Source organism: Xenopus laevis, chromosome 1S (genome assembly GCF_017654675.1).
Source record: "Xenopus laevis strain J_2021 chromosome 1S, Xenopus_laevis_v10.1, whole genome shotgun sequence".
NCBI lineage: Eukaryota > Metazoa > Chordata > Amphibia > Anura > Pipidae > Xenopus > Xenopus laevis.
Window position 1 is genome coordinate 151,450,170 of NC_054372.1, and position 16,777 is coordinate 151,466,946.

General features: G+C 39.1%; 1 protein-coding gene across 1 annotated transcript in view; it reads right to left on the bottom strand.

Annotated features, from left to right (window-relative positions):
* The window catches only part of cux2.S (cut like homeobox 2 S homeolog), a 224,333-nt gene that overhangs the window by 51,925 nt on the left and 155,631 nt on the right, over positions 1-16,777 (bottom strand). Inside the window, exons 5-6 of the mRNA XM_018244218.2 lie at positions 14,767-14,907; positions 6,150-6,276 (exon numbers count right to left, since the gene is read on the bottom strand). Of these exons, the coding sequence (XP_018099707.1) occupies positions 6,150-6,276; positions 14,767-14,907 (268 nt within the window). The remainder of the gene's footprint in view (positions 1-6,149; positions 6,277-14,766; positions 14,908-16,777) is intronic.

Sequence of the window (16,777 nt, forward strand, 5' to 3'; positions counted from 1 at the left end):
TGTCTGTTTAACTCAATACTCTTTCTGACTTTAGAATGAAACAGAGAGAGGAAACTGTGTTGGTCAAACTGTATGTCAAAGTGGTAAAAATTGGGGACAAAGTAATAATACCTGGAAGTGTTAATCTTTTCCCTCATTTTGGATTGCATAATGATTTGTTATACAGTGTGTTCAATACACAAAACAGGGGAGGTTTTAAAACAAATTATGGTTCCTATGGAGTTAACAAGGGCTGTGTTTAACTTGGCTCATAGAGCTCCCTGAGGTGGACATTTGGGTAGAGATAAAAGCTTAGACCTCATACTTGCAAGGTTTTTCTGGCCAGGTATTTATGATTTTGCTGCATGCCCAGGCTGCCAGTTAACAGTCAAAGAAGTCCAAATCCCTTTAATAGATGTCTTCAGTGATAAGGATGTGGGACCAAATCTTCCCACTGGTAAATTGTGAGAAGTTCACAGGTGCCTATAGGTCAGCAGTCCTCTTCAGGTCTCTATAGGCCCTATAGGTCTCACCCTTATTGGCTCCCTCACAGTAGGAAAGGTCTTGTGAGGAAGGAGCTGGCAGAAATGCTTTAGCGCTCCTTGTTGTGCCTGATTAGCCTCAGGTGGCTGATCAGTAGTAGTTGAGAGAGTCAGATCTCTCAAGATTCTGCCGGAAAGAGACACAGAGAGGTCTGGGATCCTGATGCAAACAAATCTATGTGCCTGTACACACACATTTACGTAGTGTGGAGGTCAGTAACTATGCTTACATTCAGTTGTTATTGAACTCAAATTACTGCTGAAAGCCATATTTGTTGTTTAAACTGTTTTTGGATGAAAAATGCCTTTATTTTCCAACCTGTTTTCCTTTAAGACTTTTGCTGTCCTGACAGGGAACCTGTCATAGACAGCCTTTAGGATTCGTTGTGAAATCATTAGCACTTAGGGAAGGGGCACATGGGCAGATTCGGGGAGATTTAGTCGCCTGGCTTCAATGCATTTCCCAAATTTGTTGCAGTTTCACAAATTTTCGGCAAAGCAAAACTGGCCATATTCACCCATCACTAGTTACCATCTTGGATTTGTTAGGAGTATCAGTGACACCACACATGTTCAGTGTGCTCTAGGCAGCTGTGGAGAAGCTAAGCTTAGGGGTTGTTGCAAATCTTCAAGCAAAAGGTTTGTCTGTCATATGAGCTTATGCTAAATATTGAGCCTTGGTCCCTAAGCTCAGGTAAGTGACAGCAGCACAGAGTATGTGCAGTGGATCAGCAGAAAAGAAAATAGAAAGCTACTGGGGCATCTTTGTAGACACAGATCTTGCCTACTAAAGGGCTGTGGTTTGCCCAAAACATAATGTACAGCATTTCTAGCCTACTTCTTTAGTTCTCCTTTAATATAGGAAGCAGGATCAATATTAAAAGCCTAATAAAATATAAAAAATGAAATGTTTTTAAATAACTATTATATATGATAAAAAGTTACAAATCACAAGCGCAGCCTGCCTTACTACAGCTGGCGAGGATCTACATCTCATAATGTTCTTAACTATTGAGTGAATAAGGAAAACAATACGTGAATTTCTATAGCAGGTTTATAGGTTTATAGCCTCTGATAAACAGAAGTTAAAGGAATGTTCAGAATGCTTGTTCTGTATTGCTTTAGTATGTATTTCGGAGAAAATACAAAATACAGTACATAGAGACACACACAATTTATTGGCAGCGGATAAGCTAAAGACTATGGAATCACATAGTTGCCAGTGTAGGTAATAACAGTCAAATGAAACAGAGAGAAGTAGATAACAACCAAGGGCAAAAGACAAAGATGTCAGTGTAGGTTGTTAAATACAGGATCAGGGTCATCATCACATTAAAACAGACTAATGGATTGGCTGTCTTGCAACAGAATGGGGTGCATGATCCTCTAGAAGTTAAAATTAAGGAACAAGATATCCGAATAGATTGATGTAAGTATTTGCCCATAGTAAACACAGGCTTTGCAACCACCAAATGCCACACACAGGCTTTAATATTCTAAATGAAACCAGCAGATATGAATAAACCTCACTCATATAGGATACAGGTGAGCTTTAATATTCTAAGTGAAACCAGCAGATATGAATAAATCTCACTCGTATAGGATACAGGTGAGCTTTAATATTCTAAGTGAAATCAGCAGATATGAATAAACCTCACTCATATAGGATACAGGTGAGCTTTAATATTCTAAGTGAAACCAGCAGATATGAATAAACCTCACTCATATAGGATACAGGTGAGCTTTAATATTCTAAGTGAAACCAGCAGATATGAATAAACCTCACTCTAGTTTGTCCATGCTGATGCTGTCATGGACCAGCCCACACAAGAAGGCTTAACAGAACTACTTGCATACAAAACACTATTCATATTTTCTACTCTAGAGATCAATATCCCTCCATTGCATTTAGGAAGGATACAGGGATTTGTAGAACACAACAAATCCCAGAGGAACTGGGATATCTTTCAATTTTTGATTTATCTTATCTTTGTATTGTGGGGTTCTTATTTATTTGTTCCAATGTTCTGTTAAAGGGGATGTTCGCCTTCAAGTTAATTTTTAATATAAGCAACTGTTCAGTTGGTCTTCATTACTTTTTTTTTTTTTTTATAGTTTTTGAATGATGTGCCTCCTTCTTCTGACTCTTTCCAGCTTTTAAATGGGGGTCATTGACCCCATCTAAAAACAAAAGCTCTGTAAGGCTACAAATGCATTGTTATTGCTACATTTTATTACTTATACTTGTTTTTCTATTCCGACCCTCACCTATTCATATTCCAGTCTCTTCAATGCTAGGGTAATTTGGACCAGAGCAACCCGATTGCTGACATTACAAAATGGAGAGCTGCTGAATACAAAGCTAAATAACTCAAAAACTGCAAATAGTAAAAAATTAAAACCAATTGCAAATTATCTCCGAATATCACTCTTTACATCATACTAAAAGTTAATTTAAAGGTAAACAGCCCCTATTAAACTGATGTGTAACTACATGGCACTAGCTACATATGTAAGATGACAGCACATATAATACTATATCACAACTGGGGTTGTGCCTGTTAAACTGACTGGCTGGTGTATTGAAGGCAGAAGCTGAAAGCCAGTCAGCGCTAAACCCATTTCATTATATTAAATAAATAAAAGCACATGAAAGGTAATGTTTTGTCTGTAAAAGATGAAAGAGCCCTGAAAGCTTCCCCATTGCTCAGTAAGTGCAGACTCGCACTGCCTCTCATGCCATAGGAATGCAAGCACTTGCAAGGGAAATGAGCTCTTTATTTTAACCATAAAAATGAGTCTGCTTGTAAGGACCTGTGCAATGATTCATCTCATCTCCACACTTGCTGCAATATTAATAAAAGTGGTTAAAATAACTGAAAATAGGTCTGTTGTGTGATGAAAGCTTGCTGTATAATGCAATATATAAGACATATAGAATCTGAACACAATGTTGCCTCATGTTTTACATTCCTGAATGTTACTAAAGATGCTCACAATCTGGCCCAATGTAATAACATGCCCAAAAGCAGTTTCCACTGCAAGGAGCCCATTATCTACTAAATACCCAAGTGCATACAAAATAACAGCAATATAAGGCAGCACTTGTTTAAAGGAAAACTATACCCCCCGAACAATGTAGGTCTCTATAAAAATATATTGCATAAAACAGCTCATATGTAAAACCCTGCTTCATGTAAATAAACCATTTTCATAATAATATACTTTTTTAGTAATATGTGCCATTGGGTAATCATAAATAGAAAAATATTATTCACGGTGCACACAAAGAAAACAAACAAACCATACATGTTAGGTCACATGAGCCAATTAACAGACAGAGTTCTGTCTTTTGCTTCCACACTTCTTCCTGTTACAGTTAGAGTTGAAGTATTTCTGGTCAGGTGATCTCTGAGACAGCACACAGACCATCATGAAATGGTGGTTCAAGGCAAGAGATTAAAAGGGCAATATTTACTTAAATATATATTCCAGTTTCATAAGATTCTTTAATATGCCACTTCATTTGACATAAACTGTTGTTTAAATATTCATTTTGGGGGTAAAGTTTTCCTTTAAGCTTTGGGTTTGAATACTTTTATACTGTAAGGCCTCTGAGGTTTATGCTATTGGACCTGTTATCCAGACTGCTTGGGACCTGGGGTATTCCAAATAACTGATCATTCTGTAATTTGGATCTTCATAACTTAAAGGAGAATTCAACCCTTCAAGAAATAAACCCGTACCCCCCTACCTCCTCCCCCCAGCCTAACTGCCTCCCCGGGAAATGCCCCATACTTTATACTTACCCCTCAGCGCAGTTTCTGGCATCCGAGTTCCATGCAGCCATCTTCCAGGTCTTCGGAAAGCTGAGTGGGAGATTGGCATGTTGGTGCATGTGCATTTGGAGCAATTTGACGGATTGCGACAACTGCACATGCGCCGAAACTCACCAAAATTGCAGAATTGCCGGAAGAAGACGAAGACTCGGAAGAAGGCTGCATGGAACTCGGATGCCAGAAACTGCGCCGAGGGGTAAGTATAAAGTATGGGGCATTTCCCTGGGGGGACAGTTAGGCTGGGGGGAGGGTGGAGGAGGGTCTACGTGGGGTGGGGGGTACGGGTTTATTTCTTAAAGACTTGAATTCTCCTTTAAGTCTACTAGAAAATCATGTAAACATTAAATAAACCCAATAGACTGGTTTTGCTTCCAATAAGGATTAATTATATCTCAGTTCAGATCAAGTACATGGTACTGTTTAATTTTACAGAGAAAAAGGAAATCGTTTTTAAAAATTTGGATTATTTGGATAAAATGGAGTCTATGGGAGCCGTTCTGTAATTCAGAGCTTTCTGGATAATGGGTTTCCGGATAATGAATCCCATACATGTACTCACTGCTGCCAATGCCATTATGCCATGGCTATAATGCTATATGCGGTAACATACAAATATAGAGCTGTGGTTCTTGATACACTTGTACAGGAAACGTAAACCTATAATAAACACACCTCCAAATAGATATGGAAATACTAAGATAAAACATTTCTAATGGCTAATACCTTCATCTGTATATCCCTGCTGTTTTAGCTACACTATAAAATGGCCATTCAGGCCCATGCCTGGTTGGTCGCTCCATTTATCCATTTGGAGGGGGGGCTGGCCACCCTTTTCCCCCCTCACTTTATTGGGGGTCCTGGCCATCATTGTGGTTTTTTAACTTGTGTGTATGGGGGGGACTGGCAAATAAATACTGAGTGTAGTAAAATGAGATATACAGGTATGGGACCTGTTATCCAGAATGCTCAGGACCTGTGGTTTTCTGAATAATAGATCCAATTCCGTAATTTGGATCTCCATACCTTAAGTCTAGTAGAAACTCACATAAACATTTAATAAGCTTCCAATAAAGATTAATTATATCTTAGTTTGGATCGAGTACAAAGTTCTATTTTATTATTACAGAAAAAAGGGAAATCATTTAAAAAAAATTGTATTATTTGGATAAAATGGAGACTACGGGAGATGGTCCTTCCATAATACGAAGCTTTTTGGATAACGCGCTTTTGAATAACAGATCCCATACCTGTATTGTATTTGAGTCTTGTGTGTGCAGTTAGCCAAGCTTGGCACATGAGTACAGAAAGAAACGATAAGGTCATCGGTCAGTGTTTATAGAATAAATTTATTTTTAAATGTTAAATGTTTTTATTGGGATTTTTTTTAAGTCACAAACCAGTGGTGCAATCTTCACATCTGTCTATTGTGATGTAGTTTGATTCCTTTTGCTCGTTGAATTGTTTGCTTTTTCTGCTTCCCACAATGGTACAGTGCTGGGAAAATATTGGTCTAACTTTGGATAAAAGTTTTTGTCTTCTTCAGAACCTACAATTGTGATGTCCAACCTCCGGTTCCCCCTGTTGTTGTTGAACTGCAGTTCCCAACATGCCTTGGCATCAGAAGTGCTGCAGTTGAACAACTAGGGAATGGCAGGCTGGACATTGCTCTGGCTGAACTTTCCACAATGAGTTGAAAAGAATTTCAGGTGGAGATGAGCAGTAACATGTTTCCGCATGAAGGGTTAAAGGAAAAGGAAAGAGAAGGAATCATTGCTTTCTACTCACGTACTTTTCGCTTTCTGCCTGGCTTCTCTGTTGAAAGGTGTCCGTGGAAAAGAGTTTGCTGTTAATGGTACAGTGCCAGGCTTCCTCCCTCTGCAGCGGGATCCCTGCTGGAACAGTTCCCTCTTTCCGCTCTGTGGGAATAGAAATTCACAGAAGCAGCATGACAGTGGTGCAAAGAGCAAGCACTTGTCCTCTGAGCTCACAGCTCCAGCCACGGGGGTAAAACCATCGATTGGGTTTTTTTTTTATTTTTTATATATTTGCAGGAATGATGCTGGAGAGTTAATACTGGCAGCGGGGGATCTGCTAGTCAATGGTGTTGAGTGTCACAGCTGGATATGAAATTGTGAGTTTATCCTGAAGCCTGTGTGAAAGCGCCTGCTCCCTGCCTGCCTTTCAGTAGCTACAACAGCCTGTGCATGAATCCCTTCTGGCTCCTAGTGGCTGGAATGCCTGAGAACTGCCTCACTAACTCTATGAACACCAGGACAATGCACTTTCAACCCAAACCAGCTTTCATTAAGCCTGCAATAAACTGTCATCTGCTGACCCTTCTGACAGAGGAATGTTTTTTTTTATTTTAAATTAAGGAGAATATTGCCTAACAATAGAGCAAATTGGAAGGTGCTAACTGCTGAGTCTTTAATACAAAGGGACCTTGGGGGATTTGTAACTGGGGTTACATATCAGTAAATCAAGTCATTTAATATTTTTCAACACAGAAACACTTTCTTTAAACACACGATGACATACGAGATTTGTTACAGTGATGGTGGTGGTGGGAGCATTACAGGCTGCAGCACCGCTGGTTTGAGGTTTAGAGGTTGTTCACTTTTGTGATAACTTTTAGTATGATGTAGAGAGTATTATGTAATTTTGTATTATTTGAGGTTTTTTAGTTATATAGCTTTTTACTGAGCAGCTCTTCAATTTGCATATTAAGTAATCTGGTAGCTAGGGTCCGAATTAACCTAATAACCATGCATTGATATGAATAGAAGAGGCCTGTATAGAAAGATTGGTAATAAAAAGTCACATTAATAAAACATTTGTTTCCTTACAGAGCATTTAGAAGAGGTCAGCAATGCCCATTTGCGTTTTGCAAAGAGTCAGAAGAAAAAGATAAAACTATAAAAATAAATAATAAAAAACTAATGAAAAGTTGCTTAAAATTGGCCATTCTATAACATACTAAAAGTTACCTTAAAGGTGAACCACCCATGTAAAGGCAGCAGTCTCCCTGGCTCCCTGGTTTATGGGTTGCAGCAAATTATAGAGGTATCATTGCAATCTTAATGCATGGATGCAAAAAAATATATACGGTTTTCTTATGGCAATTATATAGTAACATTCTAATGGGAAAATATTATCCCAAGTAATGTATCCCATAGCAACACCAATCAACAAATGGGTTCTAGCGGCCTAATGTAGGGTTATGAACACAAACAACTCTTTGGTTGCTATGGATTACTGAACATGGGGTGGAAATTTGGCCCATGTTACTTTATTAGCCCTCCAGGTCTGTGATGATCTCTGGCACACTGCACATTTGTAAGAGTGCTTAAAATAAATGCGTTTTTTTTTAAAGCAGAATATTACAGGTATGGGATCTGTTATCCAGAAACCCGTTATACTGAAAGCTCTGAATCACAGAAAGGCAGTCTCCCATAGACGCCATTATAATCAAATAATTCAAATTTTTAAAAATGATTTCCTTTTTCTCTGTAATAATAAAACAGTACCTTGTACTGGATTCAAACTAAGATATAATTAATCCTTTTTGGAAGCAAACCCAGCCTATTGGGTTTATTTAATGATTACATGATTTTCGAGTAGATCTAAGGTATGAAGATCAAAATTACAGAAGGATCCGTTATCCGGAAACCCCCAAGCATTCTGGTAAATATATCCCATACCAGTATATATGTGATTGGTAACAGTAAGGTCCACTGGAGAGAACAATAGGAGGGAACAAAGTGGTTATATTCACGTGGTTTTCTATATAGAGGAATTCTGCATACAATCCCCCATAAGATAACCATAACTGGTCCCTTGTGGGGGCTCATTGTGACAGCTCCATATATCAGTGTGGGTTTATAGTACATTATACATGAAGTGATATAAGATGATGTTCCTGTGCTTTTAATCTTGATTACAATGTAGTTCTTAATATACAGTATAGTCGACATATATATGTTTAAAATCTGTCATCAAACCCACACGAACATTCACAAGGGCAAAACTGAAGAGTAGTTAAAAAATGTAGTTGCCACATTTTTTATTATCCTATAAAATGTGCTATTCTTGGCAACCCTTCTACAGGTCTTGCATTTGTATCGTTTTTCTATTTATTTGCCTTTGTCTTCGGCCTCTTTTCAGCTTTCAAATAGGGGTCACTGACCCGGGCAGCCAAAAAACTATTGCTCTGTAAGGCTATAACTTTTTTGGTTTTACTTTTTGTTTATCTTTCTATTCAGGCCACTCCTGAATTTCAGTCTCTCATTTGAACCACTGCCTCAAAAGTAGCCCAAAGTTTTCTTGTGAGGCAACTTCGGAAAGAGGAAGCAACGTGTGGGTGTTTCCCCTCCAGTGATTCACATCAGAGTCCTGCACCAGGTTGGGTACCTGCAAAATACCCGCAAAGCAGTTGGATTTTGGATAGAAAGACCCCCATTTCTTGACCGTGTGGGAAGCCATGGGCAACTCACCTGTGTACCCAGCTATGGTGTGTGTGGGACTGGGTCCTCCCTTCCCTCCCCTCCCCTGTGGTTTGGACATTTCCCCCCTTGCCCAGTGGAATCTTCACCAGAGTGACATCAGTTCTGCTCTCTGTGATGTCACTTCTTAATTTTGTGAGTCCTGGGTCAGAAGGTAAATAATGCCATTGTGGTATGGGTCGGGTAGAGGTTCAGTGTAAGGGATGTATTCAGGACTGCAGGTCCAGGTCGGACACGGCTCTGTCTGACTACACCTCAGTAATTAACATTACTGCTGGTGGGAAGGAAACTATGGGCATTTTTTGCCAATGGTAGCACAGATTTATTGTGGGTGACAAGACATCTTGTGTGCCAATGAGAGCCACTGTGTACTTGATCTGGCTTTAGAGAACTTGAAATATGACACATTCAATGTATGTGATCTCCACCATAATATGCCACCACTCCTATCAGCCCCAGGCAAGCAACCTGAGTCTCTCCAGCCGTTTCACAATGTCCTCGCGCATCACATCAGTGTCCCAAACACAGAAGAGACCCACCTGTTATTGTCACATACACATGTGACAATGAAGATTGTTATTATCATCTATAGTTAGGAATCTAGGTGGCTCTAATATAAGGGGTTTGGTGTAACCCATCTGCTATAGCAATGTATTAGCTATTAGCTCTCATTTATTTACTGCCTTTGCAGAGTTTTTTGCCACAAGTCCACCAATAAAATGCACTTTATTGCACTCAGGAATAGTCAGCTTTTGCCTTTCTATCTGTTGCAAAACTACATATCCGGGGGGGGGGGGGGGTGTTTCTGGAGGAACGTCATTTCGTTTCTACTATGTACTTTATTTACTGTACAGTATATTGCTGAAATGTCAATAAAATCCACTTGACTTGATATCCCTGCATTCTTTCCCTCTTGCAGTTAATTTGTCTTTTAGCACTGACTTCAATGACATTTTATGGGCTACTCACTGCTGGTGTTGTGAGTCATATAAGGCTTGCTCAATGTGGGCTTAATGCACCCCACCCATTTATATATATATATTGAATGTTGACTGTCTAATGAATATGATTGTTATACTTCCATTGTCTCATAATTACACCTTTTATATAATAACAGCTTTCAGAATGAGATCAGATAGGGACAGATACTGAAATATTAAAATATTTCATAGATAGATTAAAATACTTTGTGCAACCGGTCACTTATTAAAAAATGCCATTGCAATGGACAATAAATCCCGGGTATGTAAAAAATCGGACCATCCCAAGCTGGCTACATTAAAATGGCAGCCTATCCTTTAGATTTGTGTAATAAAAGATCACATGGGCAGGAATGTGCAATATATACAGTGCAAGGTATTATTAACACACTATAAACGAGGGAAAAAATGCTACTTTAAAAGCAATTGTAGACAGTAGATGAGTGTGTGTTGCTGGTACTGAATAGGGATACACTGAAAGGGATACAGACAATGCATGGTACAGAAAGGCATGTAGAACGGGTGCAGCAATACAGTAAAACACTCATGGCGTCTGGATGGTCCTAGAAGAGTAAATAGCTAAGTATAAAAAATGGCTAATGGCTCACAATTTTTGTCAAAATACATTAATGTACATTTCCATACCTCCCAACATTTTGGAAATAGAAATAGGCACAAAAAGATATGCCGCGTGGGGCGTGGCAAATTTTTTTGGCCATGCCCATTTGTGGGATTTTTATGTGTTATTACAGTTTTGAAGGTGAATTGCCCTTTGTGCTGCAAACCACAGTTTCCCCAAGAGACCTGCTTATCTTAAATTGTTACAATTGTTTCTTTGCTTATCTTAAATTGTTACAAAAGTATCTAAGTGCACCTGCCACATATTCTGGGCTCTCTGCCAAAAGCCAATTAAGTTTTAGAAACGTGGTATCTTTTTCTGGCTATTCAGTGCAGGAGATCAAAGAGAATGTCCAGTGAAAAACAGGACAGTTATTATTATTATTATTATTATTATTAATAACGTGTATGTATATGGCGCCAACGTATTTCGCATAGCTGTACAGTTGGGAGGTACATTTCCTAGAATACCATGTACAGGCACAGAATCACTATGATTGGTTAATTGTAGGTTCTTTGGGACAAGGACCTCATTCCTCCAGGAGCAAGATGGCTGTATATCACTTACTAGAATAGTAACTCTGGGCTGATGCATTACTCGTCAAAGAGGAGCCCTGGCCCAGGGTCTGAGGTTAATAATTATAATAACTGTTCCTAACAAATTGGCACCCCCCCTCAGTGATTGAAGGATAATCAAACCATTAAAATAAGTGAATGTAAAATTGATGCTGGGGCTGTTCTAAGCACTTCAATCTACCACCAAGTAGTCAAAGGAAGTTGAAGAAAGAAAGAGGTTGCTCTGCTTCTGCTTAGGAAAGATGTGAGAAAGGTAATCTGAGGTTTCTAATTTGTTTTCCTAAGCAGAAGAACATCAGAGCAGCCTTCTTCTGACAACTTTCTTGACTACTTGGTGGTCAGACTCAGGCCCGGATTTGTGGCGAGGCTGCAAAAGCTCGGGCCTAGGGCGACATACATTAAGGGGCATTATGCTGCCCAGCCACTGGGTAATTATGCGCAATTCTGGAGCACTAAGCGCTAGACGCTTATCATTCCAGTCAGAAAGTATGCAGGGAGAGGGAGAGAGGGGGCACCGGAGGACACTGGCCTCTGGGCACCCTTGCCGCAAATCAGCCCCTGGTCAGACTGGTGGGAAAATGACCAGCAGGTGGTGCTGTTGTAACAAAATTCATTCATGTTAACAATACTTGTATCTCTTAATATCTTGGAATTTAAAAGAAATAAATAATGAATGTACACTGCAGAAGTGCTTAGAATAGTCCTCTCGTCTGTTTTACATTCACTTAAAGGTTTACTTATCCTTTAACCCTTTCCTTCTTTTAAAATATTTATATTTATTTAAAGCAAGCTTTGTTCCCCCAGTCTGTACTGTTAATGTAATGTATACATGTACAGTGTTGCATATATACGTAGCAATATATCAGGTAAAACTGACAAATATAGATACATCCCAATCCCATTTGCTTTTGACTATAGTACAATATGCCAAACACTGTTATAGATTGTTGGCTGCAAATTTGAGATAGAATAATGGCTGGAGTGTGCTTTATTTCATTGTACAATACTTTGAGGTTAAGCCGATGTCATTTATCCAGTAGTGATGATACTAAGTAAAACAGACATGAGCTGCAGGGAGAGAATTAGAATCTGTGCATTTCACTTGAAGGTTGGGGGTCAAATTTGACATCATCAGGGCTGGGTCACTAAGCAGCACCCCAACATAAAGCAGCATCATACTGAATAAGAGTGTAGAGTGACTGATAAACAGCAGACTACTGACAGAACAATAACACTGACTTTAATGTTGCAGGCATTTTTCAACTTTAGTAAAACGCAGCATTAATAAATACAACCACAGTCACTTTTCTTGTAGAAGGGAAGAGTTGCAAAATGAGAATTAAAAAAGAAAACCCTTAAAAAAAACCCTTTGCTTATGAGATATCAATTTTCTGCTGATCTCCTATAGAAGTTCTGCCTCTTGATTAGCTGGACTGTGCTGCCATCATCACTTACACAGGCCATAGAAGAAAAGTGATATCAGCAATGTCCCTGGCAATAAAATACTAAGCAAACTATATTATCAACAGAAGAGGCTGTAATGATTGATAATATGGCTGTGTGTGCACCAGGGCCTCTGCAAGAAGGTTTCAAAGGCAATCCTGCCATAAACTTCTCTTTTTATTATACGTATATAACACAAGTGTAATGGTAGCTCCTTCTTTATATTTAACATCATTGTACCTTAGAGAGTCACTGACCCCTATGTTGATGAACTTTCTTATGGAGATTTTTACTGCACTCGTGTGCAACAAAAAGAACATTTCTCTGTATTAATTCAGTATAGATTGAGGAGCATGGTAGTTGTACTACAATGAACATGCACTATAAATACACCTGTTACAAATATAGTGAATTATGTATCCCTTATTGTAAAATATAAGAAATCAAGATATTATAAGTGAAGGAGGAGGTCCATGATCATATAAAGGCACAAGGGTGAAGACCAAGTGCTTTTCTACAGGTCATGCATCTTCAAATATCCTTATATTTAACAACAGGGGGTACATTATTTATTATAATAAAATTATAATTATATAGTATAATAATAATAAAAGTTTTGGTGAGTCATGTGACACAAATTACATCACTGAGCGGCAATTATAAGTGACATATAGCATCAATAAGAATAGTTTATATGGATATCATTTTCAGGATATTCATGGCTCTTTTGTATTATATAAAATAGGAGTTCTATGCCCTGTATAAATGCGCTTGTCCTCTTGAACTAATGTGTCATTTCTAATATCCTTATATTTTACAAAAGGCAGTACATTAGATAAGCAGTGTAGCCTTCTCAGGCAAAGTTACAAAGTCAGGATAACATTATACATTAATATAATTGACATGTCTGACATGCACACATGTTAACAGGTGTTAATAGCGGCCCAGAACACAGCTAGCGGAGATACACATTGCACACACTATTCACCACAAGGAACTAATGTTCCATGCAAGCTATTCAAGCCAGGTTATATATTGAGTCCCATCAGGGAGGCATTGTATCTGGAGGTAAGTGTCTGGACATACCTAGCTATAAACACCCTCCTTGTCATGTCTCAGCCACAAACCTGCTCTTTCTATTTCTGCTAACTAAACAACAAACTTTCTCTTTTACAGCCATAATCTGTCTCTCTCCCTATCCTTGTTTACCCCCAATCTTACTCACCCTCTCCCTGTATATTTAAAGGGAAAGTAACATCAAAAAATGAAAGTGTTAAAGTAATAAAAATAGAATGCAGTGTTGCCCTGCACTGATAGAACGGTGTGTTTGCTTCAGAAACTCTACTACAGTTTAAATAAGCAAGCTGCTGTGTAGCCATGGGGGCAGCCATTCGAATGAGAAAAGACTTGGGTTATGTAGCAGATAAGCTCTGTAGAACATAATGGTGTTATCTGTTATCCACTATTTAACCTGTGCCATTTAGCCCTGTTTCTGCCATTGCTACACAGCAGATTGTTTATATGAACTATATTAGTGTTTCTGAAGCAAACACATCAGTTTTACCATCACAGGGTAATGGTCCATGATATTTTCATTACTTTAAAACACTTTTAATTTTTTTGATGTTACTGTTTCTTTAAGCCACAGGACTGCTCTCTAGCTTACTACCTCAACTCATCCACAAGTGTGCGCTCACCTTTCCCCAGCTCAGCCACAGTATACCCAATTCAGCAATAATTTTGTCCTGACCCACCATGCCAGGCATACTTCATTCCCAATCCTGCTGTCCCTGCTTGACCAAAATTCAGAACCTGCTCTCTAATCATGGTTTGTGCTTCTCATCTGCATTCATCCTTCTCCTATTGACTTCTCCTGTTCTCAAGCCAGCATTCTCCAGCTACCCTTGAAAATAAGGGCCAGTAGGACATTTGTGGTCTAGTAACCCACTCAGGGGTGCTTCGCCAATGAGGCGAGTTGAGGCTGTCGCCTCAGGCGGCAGCGCCCCACTAGGTACCAGGGGCAGCAAAAATGCTGCTCCTGGTACTTTAAGAGCGAATTTCCGGGGGAGGGGGGGGCAGCAGCAACTGCTGCTGCCTCAGGCAGCGGAGGGGCCAGGATCGCCCCTGAACCCACTACAACCAATCAGATGTTTACTTTCATAGAGGTTCCCAGTAAATGGAACCTGCTGATTGGTTGCTCTGGGTAGTTAGACAAAACATTGCTCCTTTTATTACAAAACTTGCATTTCATTGGTAACAGTTTAGGGAATACCTTTTCCTGCATTACCTTTAGCAGCAGAGAGGAAGTCAGAATACTTTTTCCAGTGGCGACTGATTTCTTTAACAGCTTTATTCTCAGGATCGATGCGCTGAAGTTGTTGCAACCGATCCTCTAAGCCACGAGTTGCTTCCAGCAGAGGAGCAGGATCTGCAATATCACAAAAGGATAAACATGACAGCACAAAAACACTCCATCTCTGCAACAACTAAAACTCACTAAGCCATACTCTGCAGGAGTATACATTTTTATTAATATTAATTAATCATTTATAAATAAGTAATTAATATTTTATTTTTATGACAATGAACAAATTACTTGATTTTGCATCACTATCAGAATAATCAGTAGCATAAGGCTACTTCCAGCACAGTAGAAGGATCTGCACTTCTGGGAAATTAGGCTGCTAATACTGATATCAGAGATCCTAGCTGTTTATACAATTTCTATGCAGTGGAATTTTAACAGATTGGACTTAATAATTTAATGGACAATATGATGAATTGAACTAATTGATTAAGTTTATTTGATTAATTTTTGCAATTTTAATTGATTGGTTTTGCACATGAATTTAGTTATATTCAAATTTTACAAATTTATGAGTTTTAATGGATTTTTGATTTTTTTTATTAATTTAGGAGTTCATTACAATAAAATTTTGCGAATTAAGATATTATTTACTGAGTGCGTGTTTTGAGATTGTTTTTTTTATAAATTGTTTCTGTAAAAAAGTCAAGTCATATTAAGACATACTCTTAAATCCATATGCCTCCTCCTCCTCCTCTGTGGATAACACAGTACCCCCCCAGCACATGATTAAACACCTTGGGAGCCCCTAACAATAATTTTCAAATGCTAACAAACCCCCAGAACAAATACCAGGCTTACGTTTCACAGGCAGAGCAGGGCACACACAGGGAGTAAAGGAAAGGCAGAGCATGGCACACACAGGGAGCATAGGGAAGGCAGAGCATGGCACACACTAGCAGAGTATGGCACAATATGGCAGGCAGAGTTTGGCACGCCCAAGGAGAATAGGGCAGGGAGAATATGGCACCCCCAGGGAGCATGGGGCAGGCAGAGCATGGCACACACAGGGAGCATAGGGCAGGCAGAGTATGGCACACACAGGGAGCATAGGGCAGAACAGAGCAGGAGACAGGGAAACCCATCAGGACCACTCTAAGATTTACTACATACAGTGACACATTGCTGGTGCCCCATTTTTAATAAAGTGTGAACAGGTGAACAATAGGGGCAGTTTCAATCTGGGTCTCAGGTGGAACAGTACAGGCTTTAGGATGTGAACAATAGAGATGTCACAATTGTGAAAATCACATGTGCGAACAATTCAGGGGATTACAGTCTGAAATTGAGGTTTAAACAATGAAGACCAGTTAATCTCTCTAGTGATACCTATTAAAGCTTACACATGGTAAGCAGACACAGCAGGCAGACTTTCATGTGGAGGGTCATACAAGGGGGGGCTGCGGGCTGCCAGTTGGACGGCCCAGTTTAGAGGAGCAATAAAACATTAATTAAAAAAATGGATGCTAATGTCATCGACATTAGTTTAGTATGACAACAACTGGTCAGCACTACAAATCATTACCAGATATCACAGGTTTACATATGCCCTAACAGGACAAGTTAAAGATAGAGTATAGACCACACCTAAAAGTTCAGTCATTCATTTCAATATAAACTATAAACACAGGTAACTGTTGACCTTGACGCTGGTGTGTGCAGTAGTCGGTTTCTATCTTGTTGTGTACCTCCACCAAGGTACGGTTAAAACTGGAACAATCTTATAGCGTAAGCAAGTCAAGTGTGACAAAGAGCCAGGAGTCTCGAAACATGTAGTGTTAAAGACCAATAAAATCACTTGAGCAGATACCTTCTGCCTCCCAGGTTTTTCCTTGCTTACGCTATTAATTTCAATATAAACAAATACAAAAATTAAAGTGGGTAAAGAAAGCAAACAGAAAAATACAGAAGTCAGCTCCATGTTGTAGCTCCT